This window comes from Rhinoraja longicauda, chromosome 8 (genome assembly GCF_053455715.1).
Source record: "Rhinoraja longicauda isolate Sanriku21f chromosome 8, sRhiLon1.1, whole genome shotgun sequence".
Classification (NCBI taxonomy): Eukaryota; Metazoa; Chordata; class Chondrichthyes; order Rajiformes; family Arhynchobatidae; genus Rhinoraja; species Rhinoraja longicauda.
The window spans coordinates 55,211,101-55,230,340 of NC_135960.1; the positions used below are offsets into that span (position 1 = coordinate 55,211,101).

Genomic DNA, 19,240 nt, shown 5'->3' on the forward strand with positions numbered 1-19,240 from the left:
AAACCAAATAAATTAGTCATTACCTAAATAATCTAAAAAAAAATGATCTTAATTAACTCTCAGCCCAATTAAGCAGACTTTTCTTGTCGACAAAACATTTTAAAACATCAGCTGCTTTAATGAATACAAACCTTCCTCCAGCAGTTGAACTGATTCAGAAATTTCTCCATGTTGATTACGAACTACAACAGAATATTCACCAGCGTCATCTGCAAAAGTCATAGAAATCTCTAGTTTGCATTCTCCTGTTTCCTTCTTGTAGATTACTTTGTACCTGAGGAAAAATAAAATGTTTTATACAAGACATCAAGCAAGAAAAATAAACTCACAATGCACATAGGGAAAAGTGCAACAAGAAAGCTATACCCATTTCTTCAATGAAGCCGAGATAATGATAAATACATACACTCCCTACTCCACTCAATCTTCTGTGAAGTGCAACATTTGTATTTGCATTTGTAATCCTATCAATCCCAAGATTGTTATGTATTCATCCAGTTCCACTTGAAAAGTATTGCTTAATGTTGCATTAAGAAAGACTAATTCAATTTTGTGTGACTTTAAGGTAGCAGAATATTGCAAGCCACTTAACTGGATTGTTGTCAAACAAAATTTGACTGAGTTCCATGAGGAAATATTAAAATGGACAGCTTAGTTAAAGAGATAAATATCTTAAAGGATAAGAAAGAGAGATTTTGAGATGAAATTACATATTCACGTGCTTTGATAGAAAAAAAAGCCTAAAATGGTATATCTATTAAATTAGAAAGCTAAAATTAGATTTGTGCAGTTATCTCAGAAGATGATAGGTTTGGAGATTACAGAAATGTGGCAGTAGTAGAGATTTACACTCTGGAAGGCCTTGAAAATAGAACATAGTTGAACCATAAACTAACATAACAAAGTGGTGGAGGAACTCAACGGGTCAGGCAGCATCTAGGGAGGGAATGGACAGGCGACGTTTCGAGTCGGGACCTTCTTCATACTAAATTGAGAGGGCCAAGGGTGGAGAAAGCTGGAAAAGAGGTGGGGGTGGGGGCAAAGGCTGGCAAATGCTGACTACAGATGAGAGAGCTTTGATAGGCAGATGGATGGAGTAAGTGACAAAGACCAGAGGTGCAAAGGAGCCAAAAAGGTGTCAGATGATGAGAGAGGAGTGAAATGTAAAGCCAGAGGAATGTATGTGCGTAGACAGCGGAGAAGAGATAAAAGTGAAATGGGAGACGGGGTGGGCTTCCCTCAGGATGCCGGCTTCGCAGCCCAGGCTGTAGGACACAGAGGAGAAGGGCAACCTTTGTCCCCAAGGCTGTTCAGCTCCTCAACTCCTAACCACCTCTGTCCTACTGCTCACCCTGCTAATCCCCCCCCCCAATAGTTTTTGTACTACTCTTGTGCCTTTGCAAATTGCCCCACGGGGACAAATAAAGTAATTTAAACTTCACTGGTCTTAACAACTACAGGCCTGTCGCACTGACCTCTGTAGTCATGAAGACCTTTAAAAGACTTGTGCTGGCCCAGCTGAAAAGCAGTTTGCATATCGGGCCAATTGATCGGTGGATGACAGTCAACCTAGGCCTGCACTTCATCCTCCAGCACCTAGACCGCAAGGGAACCTATGCAAGGATTTTGTTTGTGGACTATAGCTCTGCATTTAACACCATTCTGCCAGAGCTACTACACGCCAAACTCTCCCAGTTGACTGTGCCTGAACCCCTCTGTCAGTGGATCATCAACTTCCTGACAGACAGGAAGCAGCATGTGAGGCTGGGAAAGCACATCTCGGACCCGCAGACCCTCAGCATAGGAGCACCGCAAGGCTGCATACTATCCCCTCTCCTTTACTCTCTCTACACCAACGACTGCACCTCCAGATTCCTCTGTCAAGCTTCTCAAGTTTGCGAATGACACAACCCTGATTGGACTGATCCGGGATGGGGAGGAATCTGCCGACAAACGGGAAGTGACACAGCTGGCATCCTGGTGCCATCGCAACAACCTGGAGCTCAATGCTCTTAAGACAGTGGAACTGATTGTAGACTTTAGGAGAGCTACCCTCCCCTCTCCCCCACACACTATCAACAACACCACAGTCACATCTGTGGAGTCATTTAAGTTCCTTGGAACCATCATCTCCAAGGACCTTAAATGGGGGGCCACCATCGACTCCACAGTCAAAAAGGCCCAACAGAGGATGTACTTCCTGTGGCAGCTGAGGAAACACAATCTGTCACAGGAAATGATGGTCCAATTCTATACTGCCATCGTAGAGTCTGTCCTCACCTTCTCCATCGTGGTCTGGTTTGGCTCAGCCACCAAGCACGACATCCGGAGGCTGCAACGAATCGTTCAATCAGCTGAGAAGGTTGTTGGCTGCAACCTCCCCCCATTGACGAACTGTACACTGCAAGGGCCAGGAAGCGAGCGGGCAAGATCAACTCTGACCCCTCTCACCCTGGCCACAAACTCTTTGAAGCACTTCCATCTGGAAGGCGATTCCGGACTGTCAAAGCAGCCACAGACAGACATAAAAACTGTTTTTTTTCCGTGAGTAGTAGCTCTACTCAATAACCAAAAGTCTGTAATCTCTTTTTGCTCTGGTTTATTTCACTCACATGTTTAAACTGTAATGTTGTATTCTTAATGTTTTAATGTTTTATGCTTTATTCTTAATCGTTTACTGTATGTTCGTGTTGTTACTTGCGAGTGGAGCACCAAGGCACATTCCTTGTATGTGTACATACTTGGCCAATAAACATTCATTCATTCAATCATACTTTTTAAGTTTATCTCAGCCCACATTTATCTTTACTACGGCCTGTCAAATTATTCAACAGTTGTTTATTAAGTTCAAAAGAACATATACTGAACTAGTGAAACATTAAATATGGGTGACATTAATGTAATCCCAATTTCAACTTGCTCATCTCCCTCCAAATAATATTTAATATGCATTAGTCATTTTATATGACAATGTAATAATTAATTCTATGGCCATGTTCCAAAGACAGTTAATACTACAATTTAATACAATGAAAAGTGACTTAAAATTTTAAATGGCTCAAAATTGATTAACAGAATCTTATACCTGTATCCAGTTGTTAACGGAATTCCAGCTTTTCTCCAGTAAATGTGGGGTTTAGGGGTACCTCCAATCTGACAATCAAATATTACACATCCACCTTCAATTAATTTCTGTGGTATTGGTTTCCGGATGAAAAATGGAACAACTCCAGCAGCACCTTCCACTGATTCAGCTGTGGCACTGGTTGTCAACACAGTTTCGATGCTCATTTCAACTCTGGAAATTAAATGTGAGAAAAATTTTGATATGGTGGATCACTATCAATGGATTATATTTATGTTACTGCATATTTAATGCATAGTGAAGCAGGTCTAAGAGTGAAACAACGAAAGGAATATGTCAAAAATGAAATACAATACATTTGTTTAAAATCATTAAGAAAGTGAAACACATCTGCAGTATAAATACCGTTTCTTTTCCAAGACAATTTGCTCAGATGCCGCCACAGCTTCTTCTCTGCTCTCAATCTCTTCTGACACTTTAGAAATAAAAATAAACTATTTTACATCTGTTTTTGTCAGAAAAATATTTATCAGTTTTGACATTATTATAAAATACAAACCTTGAACAAGAAGATAACATGAACTGCTCGCAGAACCAGCATCATTGGTAGCTGTACAAGTAAAGTGACCGCTGTCTTCTGCAAAGGCTTCCCTGATTGTTATACGAGCAATGCCATTTTGAAAGGTTATTTGAAAATCAATGGAACTTTCAATGTGATAGTCTTCTCTAAACCACATTATTGTTGGGGAAGGATGCCCTGTGATTTCACATTCTAAAGTCACAGATTCTCCTTCTGTTACAGTCATGTTTTTCAAACCCTGAAAAAGATATGGCAGCATTAATTGTAGCATCATAGAGTCAGAGAGTTATGCAAAATAGAATCAGGACTTTTGGCCCATTTGTTCAAGTTACCCAACCGATCTAGCTCCATTTTGATGCGTCTGACCCATATCACTCCAAATGTTTCCTATCCATGTACCTGTTTGTGTCTTTTAAATGTCGTAATTGTACCCACATTTACTAGTTCCTTTGGCTGCTTGTTCCACGTATACACCAACCACTGAGTGAAAAAATTGTCCCTCTGGTTCCTTTTAAATCTTTCCTCTCACACTTTAAACCTATACCCGCTAGTTTTAGACTCCCCTACCCTGGGGAAAAGACCGTGGCTCTTCACCTTATCTAAGCTTTTCATTATTTTATTTACCTCTATAAAGGTAATGCAAAACACACAAAACCCAAAATGTTATTTTATATGAATTAATTGCTTACAGAAACAAAACTAGGTGGGGTAAGTGGAATCACCACTGGAACTGCGGCAACAACAGTTTCTGTGATCTAAAAGAAAACAGAAAGTAAAGTAATGAATAAGAAATAAAAATCTACTTTTCAACTTGTCTAATAGTTTTAGAATAATGTGTTATATTAAATTGAAAATTGGAAAAGAGCTTCCAGCAAAGGGTTTCTGTCTCCAGGCTAATTATATCACACACTTATCACTCCCATTAATTAAAGAATGAATACAATTTTAGGAGGTAGTAAGGGTTCCAGAGAAGAGAGGGATAGATGAAAATGGTGTTAGCTTTGTCCTTGATCAGGAGTGAAACATTTTGCATGATTTGCTATTGTTAATGTGTTGGGAATACACAAAGCTATTACATTTTTTGAGCACAACCTGATAATTAACAAACCTGCTCTTGTGTTTCATATTGATCTTCATCTTCAACATCAAATTCAGCTTCAAGTGAACCTGAAAAACTTAAACCTAGATGCCTGTGCATCTCAGTATCAAATCGTGTTTCATACATGTCTGTTTTTTCTATAAAGTGCGGCTTGGGAAAGACTGTCTCCTGTGTCACAGTTTTGGCCTCTTTTAATACAGGGGGTTTCACTGGCTTGGTGACCTTCACAGCAGAGGATGCAGACAACTCTTTCTCCAGAGTAACAATAGCCGTTCCTGCTATAGAAACCTAACCAAGCCAAGAAGAATAAAGTTACATTATTTACAATTTATTTTAAGGTTTTAAATTGTGGTCAAAATGAAGAGATGGATGGGATTATTAAGTTAGGTAGATTAGATGTCCTTTTTGAAAACTGTTGCATGAGCAAAAAAACAAAGTCATCATTAAGAAAATGTAATCCGGTGTAGGAAATATTGAAGGAGTTTGAATGTTATGTCCAACCAGCGTCCTTCAAACATAAAATGTTAGAGTCTAAAAACTTGAGTTAATGATCTACAACTGTTAACACTAAACTATTAGTACATATGATGTTAAAAATGTACTTGTGAAAATGAAAATGAATGATGATAGCAAAAAAACCTCAACATGGTCCAGAATTTGTTGTGCATGGCAACTTCTAGTATTATGCCATTGAGCCCCCTTAAAAATTCTTTGTCCCTAAAATAACTGAAAATGTAGCTTGATAACAGTTTGATAACTTCATATGGTATCTAGGATCTCTGTGAACGATGAAATCAGTATTCCACCTCTTCAATCAATGACTCTCACAGATTTTAAAAAAGGGGTTACTACTGAAATGGAGATCGATCAAATCTGAGCCAAATGTGTTACAAATTAAAACAAGGGGAAATTAAGAGAGATGAAAATAATGAAAAGGACAATATATTTTATAATTAAAAATTTGCAGAGATAAGATCCACAATTTCAATTCCCATTGTGGCCCGTTAATCAAACTTAAATGGCTTTGTAGGAAGTTAAATCTTAGCATGAAACTCATCCTCAGATTATTAAGTGCCAGCCATGACTTTCTTAAAGTTTGATTCAAAGAAAGCAATTTGTTAACTCATGGGGGAGCTGATGGCAAGATCCAGTTATCTTTGGACCAATAGCACAAATTTGCAATAATTTATGGTGAGTTGCATTGCTTTACACATCTGTTCCCCATCACAAATTGGTATAGTTTTTATAACTCAGTTTTTAAGAATGAGTTCATCACAATTGCCATTAATTTCCTTGCAAATTCTGGGCCAATACATTTCAGGAACTTTAAAAAAAATCTAGATATAAATATTAAAAAATATACTGTCTGGCAGGGAAATAGCAGCATCTAATCCAAGATGTTTAATGTCTGTGAAAAATAGTTTGGCATAGTTTATCTCAATAAAATTAGATTCTTTGAATCCATTGGAAAAATTGCGCAAGTGACTGGACTGTCAAAACCTTTTCCCAATATTCATCAATGTCACAGTCATATCCATTATTAAAGTCCATTGTATGGTTTACCGTGATATAACCTAATCAATTCATTGCTACAATCAAAGAAGTAGCCGTTGTCTCCCAGGCCAATATTGTGTGCAACATGGCACAATAAGAGTTTATTTCAAGGTCAAAAAGCATTTTTGAAATGACATCAAAAACAAAATTTTGGACTATCTCTTTGTGGCTGCCAAAAATATATATTATGCTCCTTTACATACAAATATAGAGCATGATATCTGATTTAGGCCCCCTTTGGGGAAACTAGGTAGTGATTATATAGTAGGAATTGAGTCAAGAATATTTTCCATCAAATTGACAAGTCTCATGTTAACTGGACTATACAGAGTTTCCATTCCTGAAGTTTCAGATTTCCAATGGCTCGTTTCAAATCTTGTTTATTTAATATTCTAATATATTTATTTATTTGCCTGCCATCCAGAAACTTTACCCTTACCTCTTGGGCTGTTTCAGGTTTGGCTACAGTTATTTTTGAAACAGTGAAGTGAGGAATTGCACTGGAAAGTTTGTGGTCCAAATGTACTGTAGATTCGGATGCTCTTTCAATCTATAGCAACCAACAAAACCTTTATTATGTTTAATCCACCGTGTAAAAATAAAATTGAAAATAAAAGTTCTCTCAAGTTGCTTTTCATAGTTAACATAGATAAAATATTTTTTTGTCAACATTAACTCAGTGTTTTATGAGTTAAACGAAGTCTGACCTGTGAAATGTGTTTTTCAGCTTGTTCGTCATAGGAAAATTGTGTTTCAGTTGGCACAATAACTGTCTCTTTTCTGACAGTTGTGGTGACAACTTGTTGTTCAGCAGAGGGTGCTCGTTTCTCAGCAGAAAACTCAGTGGTACTTTGACATACACCACGCTGTGCATATTCATACTCCATACGTGTCTCTTCTGAACGCGCTCCTTCAGCATACACAGGATGTCTAGTACGTGCTTGATCCACAGCAGCCAACACCTTAGCCACAGCTTCAGCCTTTTTGCCAACCTCAATCTGCAGACAACAAGGGCTAAGTCTGCAAAAGCACTCATAGTCTAATCTTAAATATGACAAGATTAACTATGAACTTCAAAACCAATACCATGTTGAACTTTGATCTGTCACATTGTCAATTTCTCATTGACAAATTACTCAGTTTGTTTAAAATAAATTGTTACTTTCAGAAGCAGATTGATTTTTTATTCAAAATAAATAAAAAAGGGAAGTAATTGATCCCATAAAGTGTAAACATTTGCGTTGCAAAATGGTATTGTTTTTCACAGCAAAATGCACACTACACATTAACACATTTACACCCAGTACAGATTTTAAGCAGACCATCTAAAATTACATGACCATTGCGTGCATGGTGGGTTCGCGCTTTATTAGGGAAGTGGCAATGACACTCAGAGATACAAGAGTAAGAACGTGAGAGTGTGAAATTAAAGGATAGAGAAGTAGCAAATCGGAAGGGCACAAATGCAGAGGAGTACCATTAAAAATTAACTATACAACTACAATGGAAAAGTGGCTAAACTAAGTGTTACATTAAAAAAAACAATACTTTCATGGGAATGTTGTAGTGATAGTTATGAGGCTAAAATCTATAGATTGAGACAAATAAGTAGATTTAAAGTTATTCTTTTGTGATTCAAACTACCTGATCCTCAACTGGTTGTGGTTGATCTATGGACATTCTGGCATTGGTTACAGAAACTGGTTCACGTACTCTGGCTTGTTCAATAGCGGCTACAACAGTAGCTACTGCTGTCGATTTCTCAATACCTTGTTCTAACTGAATTCCATGCAGCAAAAAATACATTTTATTATAGGTCATGCAACTAAATATCTGAAAGATAATTTACAAAATAAATCTGCATTGGCGCAATATATAAAATGCAATTGCACACAGATATATTTGAAGCGTAAATATGAAAATAAAATGTCTTTACAGTTATAATGATTTCCTACACAACCAAGCAAGAAATTGGTTAATTTCCCAATATTTTCTATATTAATCCATCTTCACAGAAAGTCTCAAAGTTATCAAACTCAATATTTCTAATATTGAGATCAGACCACTGTTCCTAATTATTAACAGTTTTAATTTTGCAGCATGTGACACGCCTGATAAAAATGTATTATGCTTACCTGCTGCCCTGCACCTGAAACACCAACAGCAACGCCAGTCATTCCAACAGTTGTGGAAATTCCTTCATCTATGGAGACTTTAACAACAGCCGGAGCTCCTTCAACAACTCTTGTTGATCGTTCAACTGTGGTAATTCTTGGAGCAGCAACAGATCGTTCAACTGTGGTTATTCTCATGGCACCAGCAGCACCAAGGCCTCCTTCGATTGTGATCATTCTGGAAGCTCCTGCCACACTAGCACTTTGTTCAATTGTAGTAACTTTAGCAGCACCAGCGACACCTGCGGCATATGCTGCACCAGAAGCACCTGCTGCACCTGTGGCACCAGCGGCAAATGCTGCACCAGAGGCACCTGCTGCACCAGCTGCATATGCTGCACCAGAGGCACCAGCTGCATATGCTGCAGAGGCACCAGCTGCATATGCTGCAGAGGCACCTGCTGCATATGCTGCAGAGGCACCTGCTGCACCAGCTGCACCAGAGGCACCTGCTGCACCAGCTGCATATGCTGCACCAGAGGCACCTGCTGCACCAGCTGCATATGCTGCACCAGAGGCACCTGCTGCACCAGCTGCATATACTGCACCAGCAGCTCCAGTGATCATTTGACTATGGACTCCATATCTTCCTTCCCATTTTTCTTCTCTGTGAATCTGTGTAGTACTTGTAGTAGATCTGCTTTCACTTATTTTTGTTTTAGTTGCTGCAACATAACCTTCCTGCTTCCAAGGGGGTACAGCTTCTGAAGTGACAACTGTAGTTGCCTGAGATTTACGAGTGAGAAGTGGCGATTTCACTGATCTGATCGGTGATGTTGAGAGTCTTCCAGCTGGAGATACAGATCTGTAAAATAAATATTAGCCACATTTATATTTAGTATCATAGGCAGAGGGTCTGATGCATTTGTGATTCAGTGGTATATTTTTCAATTTCCAAATGGCAAATGTGATGAAATTTATTTCAGTGTAACAAACTGCATAATTTTATTTTAAATCCATTGTTCCACAAACACCAGGTGCAATCATGAATTTTCTGCTCTGGCCAGCAGATATTTTCGTCAGCAAAATAACATTAACACTGTTTACTTCAACTTTAAATGACAACCAAATAATTTAATTGATGAATTGATATATCACAGTTATTACACATGATTTTCCTAGTGCATTATGAAAGATATTTAACTGTTCAGATTTTTTTTAAATTCTTACCGAACAGGTGAAGGTGCTGGAGCTCTCACATGACGAACAGGTGATGGGGATTGTTGGCGAGTGATTTTGCCAGCAGAAGGTGTTGGGGTTGGAGATCTAGATGTTGGTTTTGGTGGGATGCGTGGAGGAGTCTTATGATGTAGATGTTGCATGACTGCTCTTCCATCTACAACCATTTCAATTGTTGAAGATCTCTCTTCAAATTGAGTTTCCATTTTCTAAAACATAAAAACACTGTATTGGCTTATATTCAATTGGAACAAATTTTAAATGTGAAAATTTAATTCAATGTTAAGATACCTTGTCAATTTGGGTTTGCCTTGCCTGCGAAATTTCAGTGGAAGTAATAATTGTCTTTGTCTTTTTAGCAGGTACAACTTCTTCATCGGCTGTTAAAAAAATTAAAATGTTTCAATTAATGTAAAAACTGACACAATATTGTTTCGATATGCAAAAAAACAAACAACAAATACCTTGTATGTGGAGCTCGGCTGTGGAGGTGGCACGTCCAACATTGTTTGTGGCAGTCACTGAGAAGGTTCCAGAATCCTCCATGAAAACCTCGGCAATAATTAAACTGTACAAGTCTCCATCTTGTACAATTTGGAAGTCAGGAGAACTCTGGATTTGTGCTCCTTCCCTGCAGAACTTCACCACAGGTGTAGGGATTCCAGTCACACGAACATCCAGTCTAACTTTGGATCCTTGTCTTGCAGTCATACTTTGTAATCTCTGTATAAAGTTGGGAGGTGCTGTTTCGGCTGTAGAATGTAGAGGAAAATTGCCAACTTTAAATTCATTACTAACTTTAAGTATAATGCATCAATCAATTTTTAAAAAAGTTTTGCAATATAATGCAGAACACACTTTAAATGTGCTATTAACACAAAAGGTTTTTGTTTACCCTATGTTTCTAATTCAGCATTTATTATTAATTCTATAACGAATATTTTCCCTTCAGTGCATCTTGGGTCTTTACATGTCAAAATACCAGAGATGTCACCCTGAGCAAAAAAAAAAAGCATATTGCCCATCCTCTCTCTATCTGTTATGGTAGCTGCCTGATAAGGAGGTTAGGCCAACTTATTATTGGCAGGTAGTTTCTGCTGCCAATTTGCCATTCAAAGAATGTACGCACTGTTCCTTACATTCATCTCCAATTTAAGAACTCCATCATGTAATCAATTTTATTTTTGAATTTTATTGGAATTTAGAATTCAAATTTAAGGAGGTTTATCTACACATCACATTGTTTTCATCCTTTATGTGTAGCAACATTATTGAGGGTTAAAGAACTATTTCTTGATCAAATGCTTTTTCAGCCCTATCTTTTCTCAGTGATGGAAAAATTTCAACTAGGTGAAAATTTTTGTTCATGGGTGAAACTTTTATATACATCCCCAACAGCTAGAATATTAACTAATCAAATGCTGTCATCCAAATTTCATTTATCTAGGGGTTGTAGACAAGGATGTCCACTATCACCGCTTCTATTTGCCCTTATTATAGAACCACTTGCTGAGAGTATTAGATCAAATTCAGATATTCATGGCTATAACACTAAACATACAACCAATAAAATTTCTTTATATGCGGATGATGTATTAATATATATTACAAAGCCAGAAATTAGCATTCCGAATTTATTAAATCTCATAACTCAATTTGGTTCATTTTCAGGTTATAGAATTAACTGGTACAAAAGTGAAATTATGCCAATAATGGAGCATAATCCGGCCATACCAACAATTTCCTTTTAAAATTGCCTATGAAAAGTTTAAATATCTTGGAATTTACGTGACTAGGAAATATACTTCTTTATTTAAATTAAATTTTCCTCCTTTACTCACTAAATTACACAGAAATATCCAATTTTGGAAAACACTTCCTATATCATTAGTTGGTCGTAGTAATGCTATAAAGATGATCTTTCTTCCACAGCTACTATACTTATTTCAAGCAATTCCGATCTATCTTCCAAAAAAGTTTTTTTTTTAAATTGATTCAATTGTTACTAATTTTATTTGGGACTACAAGACTCATAGAATAAATAAAAGACATCTATGTAAGTCTAAAATTAATGGAGGAATTGCTTTACCTAACTTTTTATTTTATTATTGGGCGGTTAATATTAAAAATATAACCTGCTGGTTGGATGATTCTGATCCACAACCGGATTGGTTAAAGATGGAGAAAGAGGATTGTTTACCATTTGACATTGGTGCGATCCTCTTAGCTCCAATAAATTTAAATAAAAAAACATATGGAGGTAATCCCATTATACACAGTGTTATCCGTACCTGGAAACAATTAAAGCTTTCGTTAAAATTGAGTAAATTATCTGTTTTCCTTCCTATTGCGAATAACCCTTCTTTTAAACCATCTGTCTTAGATGGAGGATTTGCTCAATGGAAAAGTTATGGAATTAAAAGGGTGGGAGATCTTTATCATAAGGGAACTTTTCTTTCTTTTCAGGATTTACAGCAGAAGTACGGATTACATGTTAATAATTATTTTAGATATTTACAACTTAGAGATTATGTAAAATCACACATGCAAGAATATAAGTTTAGAGGTCCAGAAACACTTGATGTATGCCTGAATCGACATTATAATTCAAATAAATTAATATCCTTTATTTATAATACTCTCCTTGACACTGACATTCCGTCATCAGAATCTTATAGACGAGCATGGGAGGACGAATTGAATCAACTTATAATGCAAGATATATGGGATGAAAGTTTACAACATATACATCAATGTTCATTAAATACTAGACATTCCTTAATACAATTAAAAATAATACATAGATTACATTATTCGAAGACGAAATTAAATAGGATTTTTCCTAGTATCTCTCCTATTTGTGATAAATGTCAATTTCAAGAAGCTAATTTAACTCATATTTTCGTAACTTGTATAAAAATGCAAAACTTCTGGTTGGAGATTTTTAAAATAGTTTCTAAAGTTATTAACAAAAAATTAGATATGGATCCAAAATTAATTATATTAGGATTATCAGAACATACTACAAATTTTACAGCAAGTCAGGTACATTTTCTTGATTACAGTCTAATAACTGCGAAAAAATTAATACTTAAATTTTGGAAAAAACCAATGACCCCCACAATTAAAATGTGGACTACGGAAATGACAGAGACCCTGCATTTGGAAAAAAATAAGATTTGCCTTAATCGACAAACCTGAGTTATTTAAAAAAATATGGTCTCCATTTATTGAATTTTTAGAAAAGTAAATGGGTTTGGCACACGACTAAAATAAAAAATTTAAATTAAAAGTTGAAACTTGAGTTAGGGGTTGGATGTACAACTGTGGTTATTGTCTCCTTTAATTTTTATAGTTAGATCCTTTTTTTTTTAACCCTCTTATTCTCTCTCCCCAAGTTTATAGTTTTTTGGTTTTTTTTACTTTCTCTCTTCAAAAATTTAAAAATTGAAGCTATGTAAGAACTCTGTGACAAATGTGTTTTTTTATTTCTATTTGTACATATGCTTTTCAAAAATTTTTAAAAAAAGAAAAAAAAAGAACTATTTCTACGAATTTAATCATATTCCATCTTAAATATTTATCCTGTATTGGAAAACCTAGCAGGAAGAACAAGTTTATGGCATATCCTTTTCTTAAAAATACTTTAGATATACTGTATAAAGGTGCGTGTGGGTTGAAACATTTTATATCTTACAGTTCACTAATTGATTAATTTGCATGTATACTCTGGCTTATTACATCCAAAAGCTTTACATTATCATGGATTTTAGCCTGGCTCTTAGATCTTACCTCATGTCCCTACTTAATTTCCTATTATTATGTTTAAGGTAGCAATTGCTGAAATATGTCACATACATGCTAACAAAATCATTTTACAACAAATTTGCTTTTTACGAATTGGGAATAAAAAATTAAAAAATCTTAAACTTAGTAGCTAGTAATGTGTGATGATTCTTTTTATCAGTTAATTTAAATTTGTGAATATAACATTCAGATATAGAAGGCAGGTGTAAACTGTGGTAACACTATGGAATCTAACCCATTTTCTTCGCTAAATTTAATAATACCTTTCTTTATCATTGTTAAGATAGGCACTTAATGGCTGCTCAGGCCATTAAGCTGGAAAGAGTGCAGAGAGAATGTATGAGGATGTTGCCAGGAATTGGGCACCTGAGCTAGAGGGAGTGATTGGGCAGGTTATGACACTTTCTTTGAAGAGCAGGAGGCTAAGGGGCGATTTTATAGAGTTGTATAAAATCATGAGAGAAATAGATAGGGTGAATGCAGAGCCTTTTACCCAAGGTAGGGGAATCATGAACTCAGGAATATAGGTTTAACATGAGAGAGGAAAGATGTGGTCTGAACCTGAGGGGCAACCTTTACACGTAGAGGGTCATGGATGTATGGAATGAAGAAGTTGTTGAGGTGGGCACAATAACAACATTTTAAAGATATTTGGGTTCGTGGATAGAAAAGGTTTAGAAGCATCTGGGATAAATGCAGGCAAATGATTCTAGCTTAAATGAGGCATCTTTATCTGCATGGACAAGGTGAGCCAAGGGGCCTGTTTCTGTGCTGTATGACTATGATATTATGGGCTACAGTGCCTGTGTGACTCATTATCTAAAGAAATCTCTAACAGTGCATTGAAGTGTTAGCCTACATAGAAACATAGAAACATAGAAAATAGGTGCAGGAGTAGGCCATTCGGCCCTTCGAGCCTGCACCGCCATTCAATATGATCATGGCTGATCATCCAGCTCAGTAACCTGTACCTGCCTTCTCTCCATACCCCCTGATCCCTTTAGCAAAATGGGCCACATCTAACTCCCTCTTAAATATAGCCAATGAACTGGCCTCAACTACCTTCTGTGGCAGAGAATTCCACAGACTCACCACTCTGTGAAGAAATGTTTTCTCATCTCGGTCCTAAAAGACTTCCCCCTTACCCTGGTTCTGGACTCCCCCAACATCGGGAACAATCTTCCCGCATCTAGCCTCTCCAACCCCTTAAGAATTTTATATGTTTCTATAAGATCCCCCCTCAGTCTTCTAAATTCCAGCGAGTACAAGCCTAGTCTATCCAGTCTTTCTTCATATGAAAGTCCCGCCATCCCAGGGATCAATCTAGTGAACCTTCTCTGTACTCCCTCTAAGGCAAGAACGTCTTTCCTCAGATTAGGAGCCCAAAACTGCACACAATACTCCATGTGCGGTCTCACCAAGGCCCTGTACAACTGCAGTAGAACCTCCCTGCTCCTAAACTCAAATCCTCTTGCTATGAATGCCAACATACCATTCGCTTTCTTCACTGCGTGCTGCACCTGCACGCTTGTTTTCAATGACTGGTGCACCATGACACCCAGGTCACGTTGCATCTCCCCTTCTCCTAATCGTTCACCATTCAGGTAATACTCTGCTTTCCTGTTCTTGCCGCCAAAGTGGATAACCTCACATTTATCCACATTATATTGCATCTGCCATGCATTTGCCCACTCGCCTAATCTATCCAAGTCACTCTGCAGCCTCCTAGCATCCTCCTCGCAGCTAACACTGCCACCCAGCTTCGTGTCATCCACAAACTTAGAGATGTTGCATTCAATTCCCTCGTCCAAATCATTAATATACACTGTAAATAACTGGGGTCCCAGCACTGAGCCTTGCAGAACACCCCACTAGTCACCGCCTGCCATTCCGAAAAGGACCCGTTTATTCCTACTCTTTGCTTCCTGTCCGCCAACCAATTTTCTATCCACCTCAACACTGAACCCTCAATACCGTGTGCTTTACGTTTGTACACCAATCTCCTATGTGGGACCTTGTCGAAGGCCTTCTGAAAGTCCAGATATAACACATCGACTGGTTCTCCCTTATCCACTCTACTAGTTACATCCTCGAAAAATTCTATAAGATTCGTCAGACATGATTTGCCTTTTGTAAATCAATGCTGACTTTGTCCGATGATTTCACCACTTTCCAAATGTGATGCTATCACATCTTTAATAACTGACTCTAGCATTTTCCCCACTACCGATGTTAGGCTAACTGGTCTATAATTCCCCGCTTTCTCTCTCCCACCCTTTTTAAAAAGTGGGGTTACATTAGCTACCCTCCAGTCCTCAGGAACTACTCCAGAATCTAAGGAGTTTTGAAAAATTATCACTAATGCATCCACTATTTCTGAGGCTACTTCCTTAAGCACTCTGGGATGCAGCCTATCTGGCCCTGGGGATTTATCTGCCTTTAATCCATTTAATTTACCTAACACCACTTCCCGACTAACCTGGATTTCCCTCAGTTCCTCCATCTCATTAGACCCCCGGTCCCCCGCTATTTCCGGCAGACGGTTTATGTCTTCCTTAATGAAGACAGAACCAAAGTATTTGTTCAATTGGTCTGTCATCTCCTTGTTCCCTATGATCAATTCACCTGTTTCCGACTGCAAGGGACCTACATTTGTCTTAACTAATCTTTTTCTCTTCACATATCTATAAAAGCTTTTGCAGTCAGTTTTTATGTTCCTTGCCAGTTTTCCCTCATAATCTATTTTCCCTTTCCTAATTAAGCCCTTTGTCCTCCTCTGCTGGACTCTGAATTTCTCCCAGTCCTCTGGTATGCTACTTTTTCAAAACAAAATGATGGCGAGGAAAGGGAGAAATTGAATCATTCCAACAGTTAATGTTAACTCTAGATTAATGTTTCAAATGGTTATGTTAATTTCACATCAGGTAGTCCCATCTATTCTAATTTACAATCAATTACTTGCCTATTTTGCGATACATTGGTAAATGAAAACAATAGTACTGTTAGTAAACACCTAACGCTGATGAAATCAATTGCTACATTCTGTACTAAATATTGACAAAGGTTTTGAAAAAGGCATTTTGAGGAACAAAAAATTTAAGAAAACATCGTTCACTGATTTGGAGGCAAAAATTGGAGGCAACTCAGCTTGTTTAAAAAAGGGATTTTTGATATAAATTAGTATAATTACATGATATCACGGAAACATTTAAGTTTGGACAAGATAGAACCTGAGATGATGTTCCCCCTTGTGATGTATCTAGAACCATTTAAATTGTAGATGTTAAAGAATTTCTGAGGGTCATAAATATTTGGAATTTTCTACTTCATTATTGTAAAGACTGAATCTTTGAATATAGTCAAAGATGAGATTATTTTTAAGGGCTTTGATGGTTAAATTGATAAGTCAGGAGAGCAGCGCAGAGGCCACAATCAGAGCAAGTTTAATTTTATTAAATGCGGAACAGGCTCTATGGGTTGAATTGTTCACTCTCGTTAAGTCATTTGCTAGAGCAAGTACACGCCATGACGTAAAGAGTCAATTAGCAAGACACCAATGTATGTGAAGTTGGCTTCATGCAATGTATGTGAAGTTGGCTTTAAATTGCAAGACATATGTGATTTTTCAGACCGCTTTGTGTGAATGGCAACCAAACTATGCAAAGTGTGTGTGCGCATGCATGTTTGACAAACAACTTGAACAGCAACTAGGAGGGCAACGCCACACTTTTAACTGTTGGAATGATTCAATTTCTCCCTTTCCTCGCCATCATTTTGTTTTGATTGCAGAATCACAGCAGCAACTTGAAACGTACAAGGCGACAACTTGTTTCACAAAACGTGAAATTGTGTGAAACTGGCCAAGTGTTTGCAAAGCAAGGTACGCGAGGGTGTTCGACGGTTAGCATGGGCATGGCGGGCCGAAAGCTCGCTTTTGTGCTTCCAAGTAGTTCCAAGATGTTTCCAAGTTGTTTGGCCGTGTGGTGAAGTATATAGTGGAATGTGTACTTTTAATTTTGTTTTATTAAACGGTGGTACAATGAAGCTTTAACGATCCCCACGCCGAGGGTGGAGCAAGGGTTGGGCGTCGACAGGGCGTCGCCTGCACGCGGGTCGGGGCCGTTACTCCTCCCTCGATTCAAATGGCGAATGTTCCAGGCGGAGCGTTCCTCAAGCGGCGGCTACAGCTACCGCCCGCCCGCTCACCCATCTACCTACTCACCCATCCACCCACCTACCTGTAACCAGCAGCTCGGCAGTACTCGTCGCTTGTCCCGATCCGTTGGTGGCTCGAATGGAGAACCTGCCGCCGTGTGCGGGCGTCACTCTGGAGATCGTCAGCTTCGCGCGGCCATCGCTGAAGGAGATCTCCGCGCCCGGCAGGGCGGCGGCGGAAAGGACCTGGCCATCTCTGAACCAGCTCACCTCGGGAACTGGCAAACCTGCCAATACACAAGGCAACAGCGTCAGCAAACCACTGCATGCTGACAGATGCACACAACAAAAAATGCAACAACACACAAGATTTCAATAGGCCATCATAATTCGCAAAATCAACTAGTATGACAATAAAACAACGTCAAACAAAAGTTTGCTTGGAGCCACTTTTGGTGAGCAAAACATCTTGAAATAGATTGAATGTTTTAATAATTTTAATATGGTAACATTTATTTATCTGAATCATAATTTACAAGAATACGAACGCAATAAATATAAAGGAGAATGTGCACTTTATAAAATGCACTTTATAAAGTGCACACTATTTTTTTTAAAGTGTAAAGATCCAAAAATCTTGAATAAAACAAAATGCTGGAGCAACTCAGCGGGTCAGGCAGCATCTGCGGAGGGGGTGGACAGGTGATGTTACGAATCGGGACTTTTTGTGTTTTGCGATCATTTATAAAGTATTTTAAAAAGCAATGATCTGCATTCTTCACTTGTACTCAAGTAATTTCCAGCGTTACGTTACTTTAATGTTAAATCTACTCGAGTTGACGAAGAAACGACTTATTAACTTACCACTAATTTGCGCTTCAAAGGTTGCGGCACTACCCTCTAGTGCCACAACACTTTGAAGCGGATGTAAAAACGTCGGAGCTTGTGTTGTCATCTTTATTGGCACCCTTAAAATATAGAAAATACGAATTTGTTAATAGCCAACTTTCTTTAAATATTTAAAAATAATTCAATTAATAAAACATTTCCTAAGTTCAGAGCCCGTGCCCACGTTTTGTATCTGGTTGGCAAACGTTGCATTCCATTTGCTTTAGGCAAGTTAAAATAAAATAACCCAAATTTTTAACGATATTCGTTTCAGCATGAACGAAAGCATTTTTGGAGTTTTATTTTTGTTTTAGCTTGCAATTTGCTCTCGAGCTGATGACAAACGTTGAAATTTAGATTTAGATCACCCTTAGAAATGTTAGCATCTTTTCTTAACTGGATGACCACAGCAATGTCCTCTTTAAATACATTTGGAAGGTGAGTCATCGTGGTTCGAATAAACATGACTGACGCGCACTGAAGAAACAGATTTGATACTTTTATGTATAAACCAAGTAATATCGAAGAGGAAGACTACAATTATGGAACACTTCGAAGTAGAGTTAAGTGTTTTGAACAATATCTCGGACAACCATGTCGTGGTAAAATTAATTCCGATTGTGGTGCTAATTGGTCAATTAAATATTACCAGAATGGAAATTAATAATGCACCCAAATGTAGACAATGTATATTTGTTCCACTATTCTCGACATTTTCT

General features: G+C 37.8%; 1 protein-coding gene across 1 annotated transcript in view; it reads right to left on the bottom strand.

Annotated features, from left to right (window-relative positions):
* Positions 1 to 18,588, bottom strand: part of ttn.2 (titin, tandem duplicate 2) — a 314,983-nt gene extending 296,395 nt beyond the window's left edge. Inside the window, exons 1-15 of the mRNA XM_078404016.1 lie at positions 18,498 to 18,588; positions 17,717 to 17,920; positions 10,136 to 10,423; positions 9,963 to 10,051; positions 9,663 to 9,880; positions 8,454 to 9,297; positions 7,963 to 8,097; positions 7,026 to 7,316; positions 6,758 to 6,868; positions 4,774 to 5,052; positions 4,355 to 4,420; positions 3,645 to 3,903; positions 3,491 to 3,560; positions 3,086 to 3,298; positions 132 to 274 (exon numbers count right to left, since the gene is read on the bottom strand). Of these exons, the coding sequence (XP_078260142.1) occupies positions 132 to 274; positions 3,086 to 3,298; positions 3,491 to 3,560; positions 3,645 to 3,903; positions 4,355 to 4,420; positions 4,774 to 5,052; positions 6,758 to 6,868; positions 7,026 to 7,316; positions 7,963 to 8,097; positions 8,454 to 9,297; positions 9,663 to 9,880; positions 9,963 to 10,051; positions 10,136 to 10,423; positions 17,717 to 17,920; positions 18,498 to 18,588 (3,301 nt within the window). The remainder of the gene's footprint in view (positions 1 to 131; positions 275 to 3,085; positions 3,299 to 3,490; positions 3,561 to 3,644; positions 3,904 to 4,354; positions 4,421 to 4,773; positions 5,053 to 6,757; positions 6,869 to 7,025; positions 7,317 to 7,962; positions 8,098 to 8,453; positions 9,298 to 9,662; positions 9,881 to 9,962; positions 10,052 to 10,135; positions 10,424 to 17,716; positions 17,921 to 18,497) is intronic.
* Positions 18,589 to 19,240: the final 652 nt, after the last annotated feature.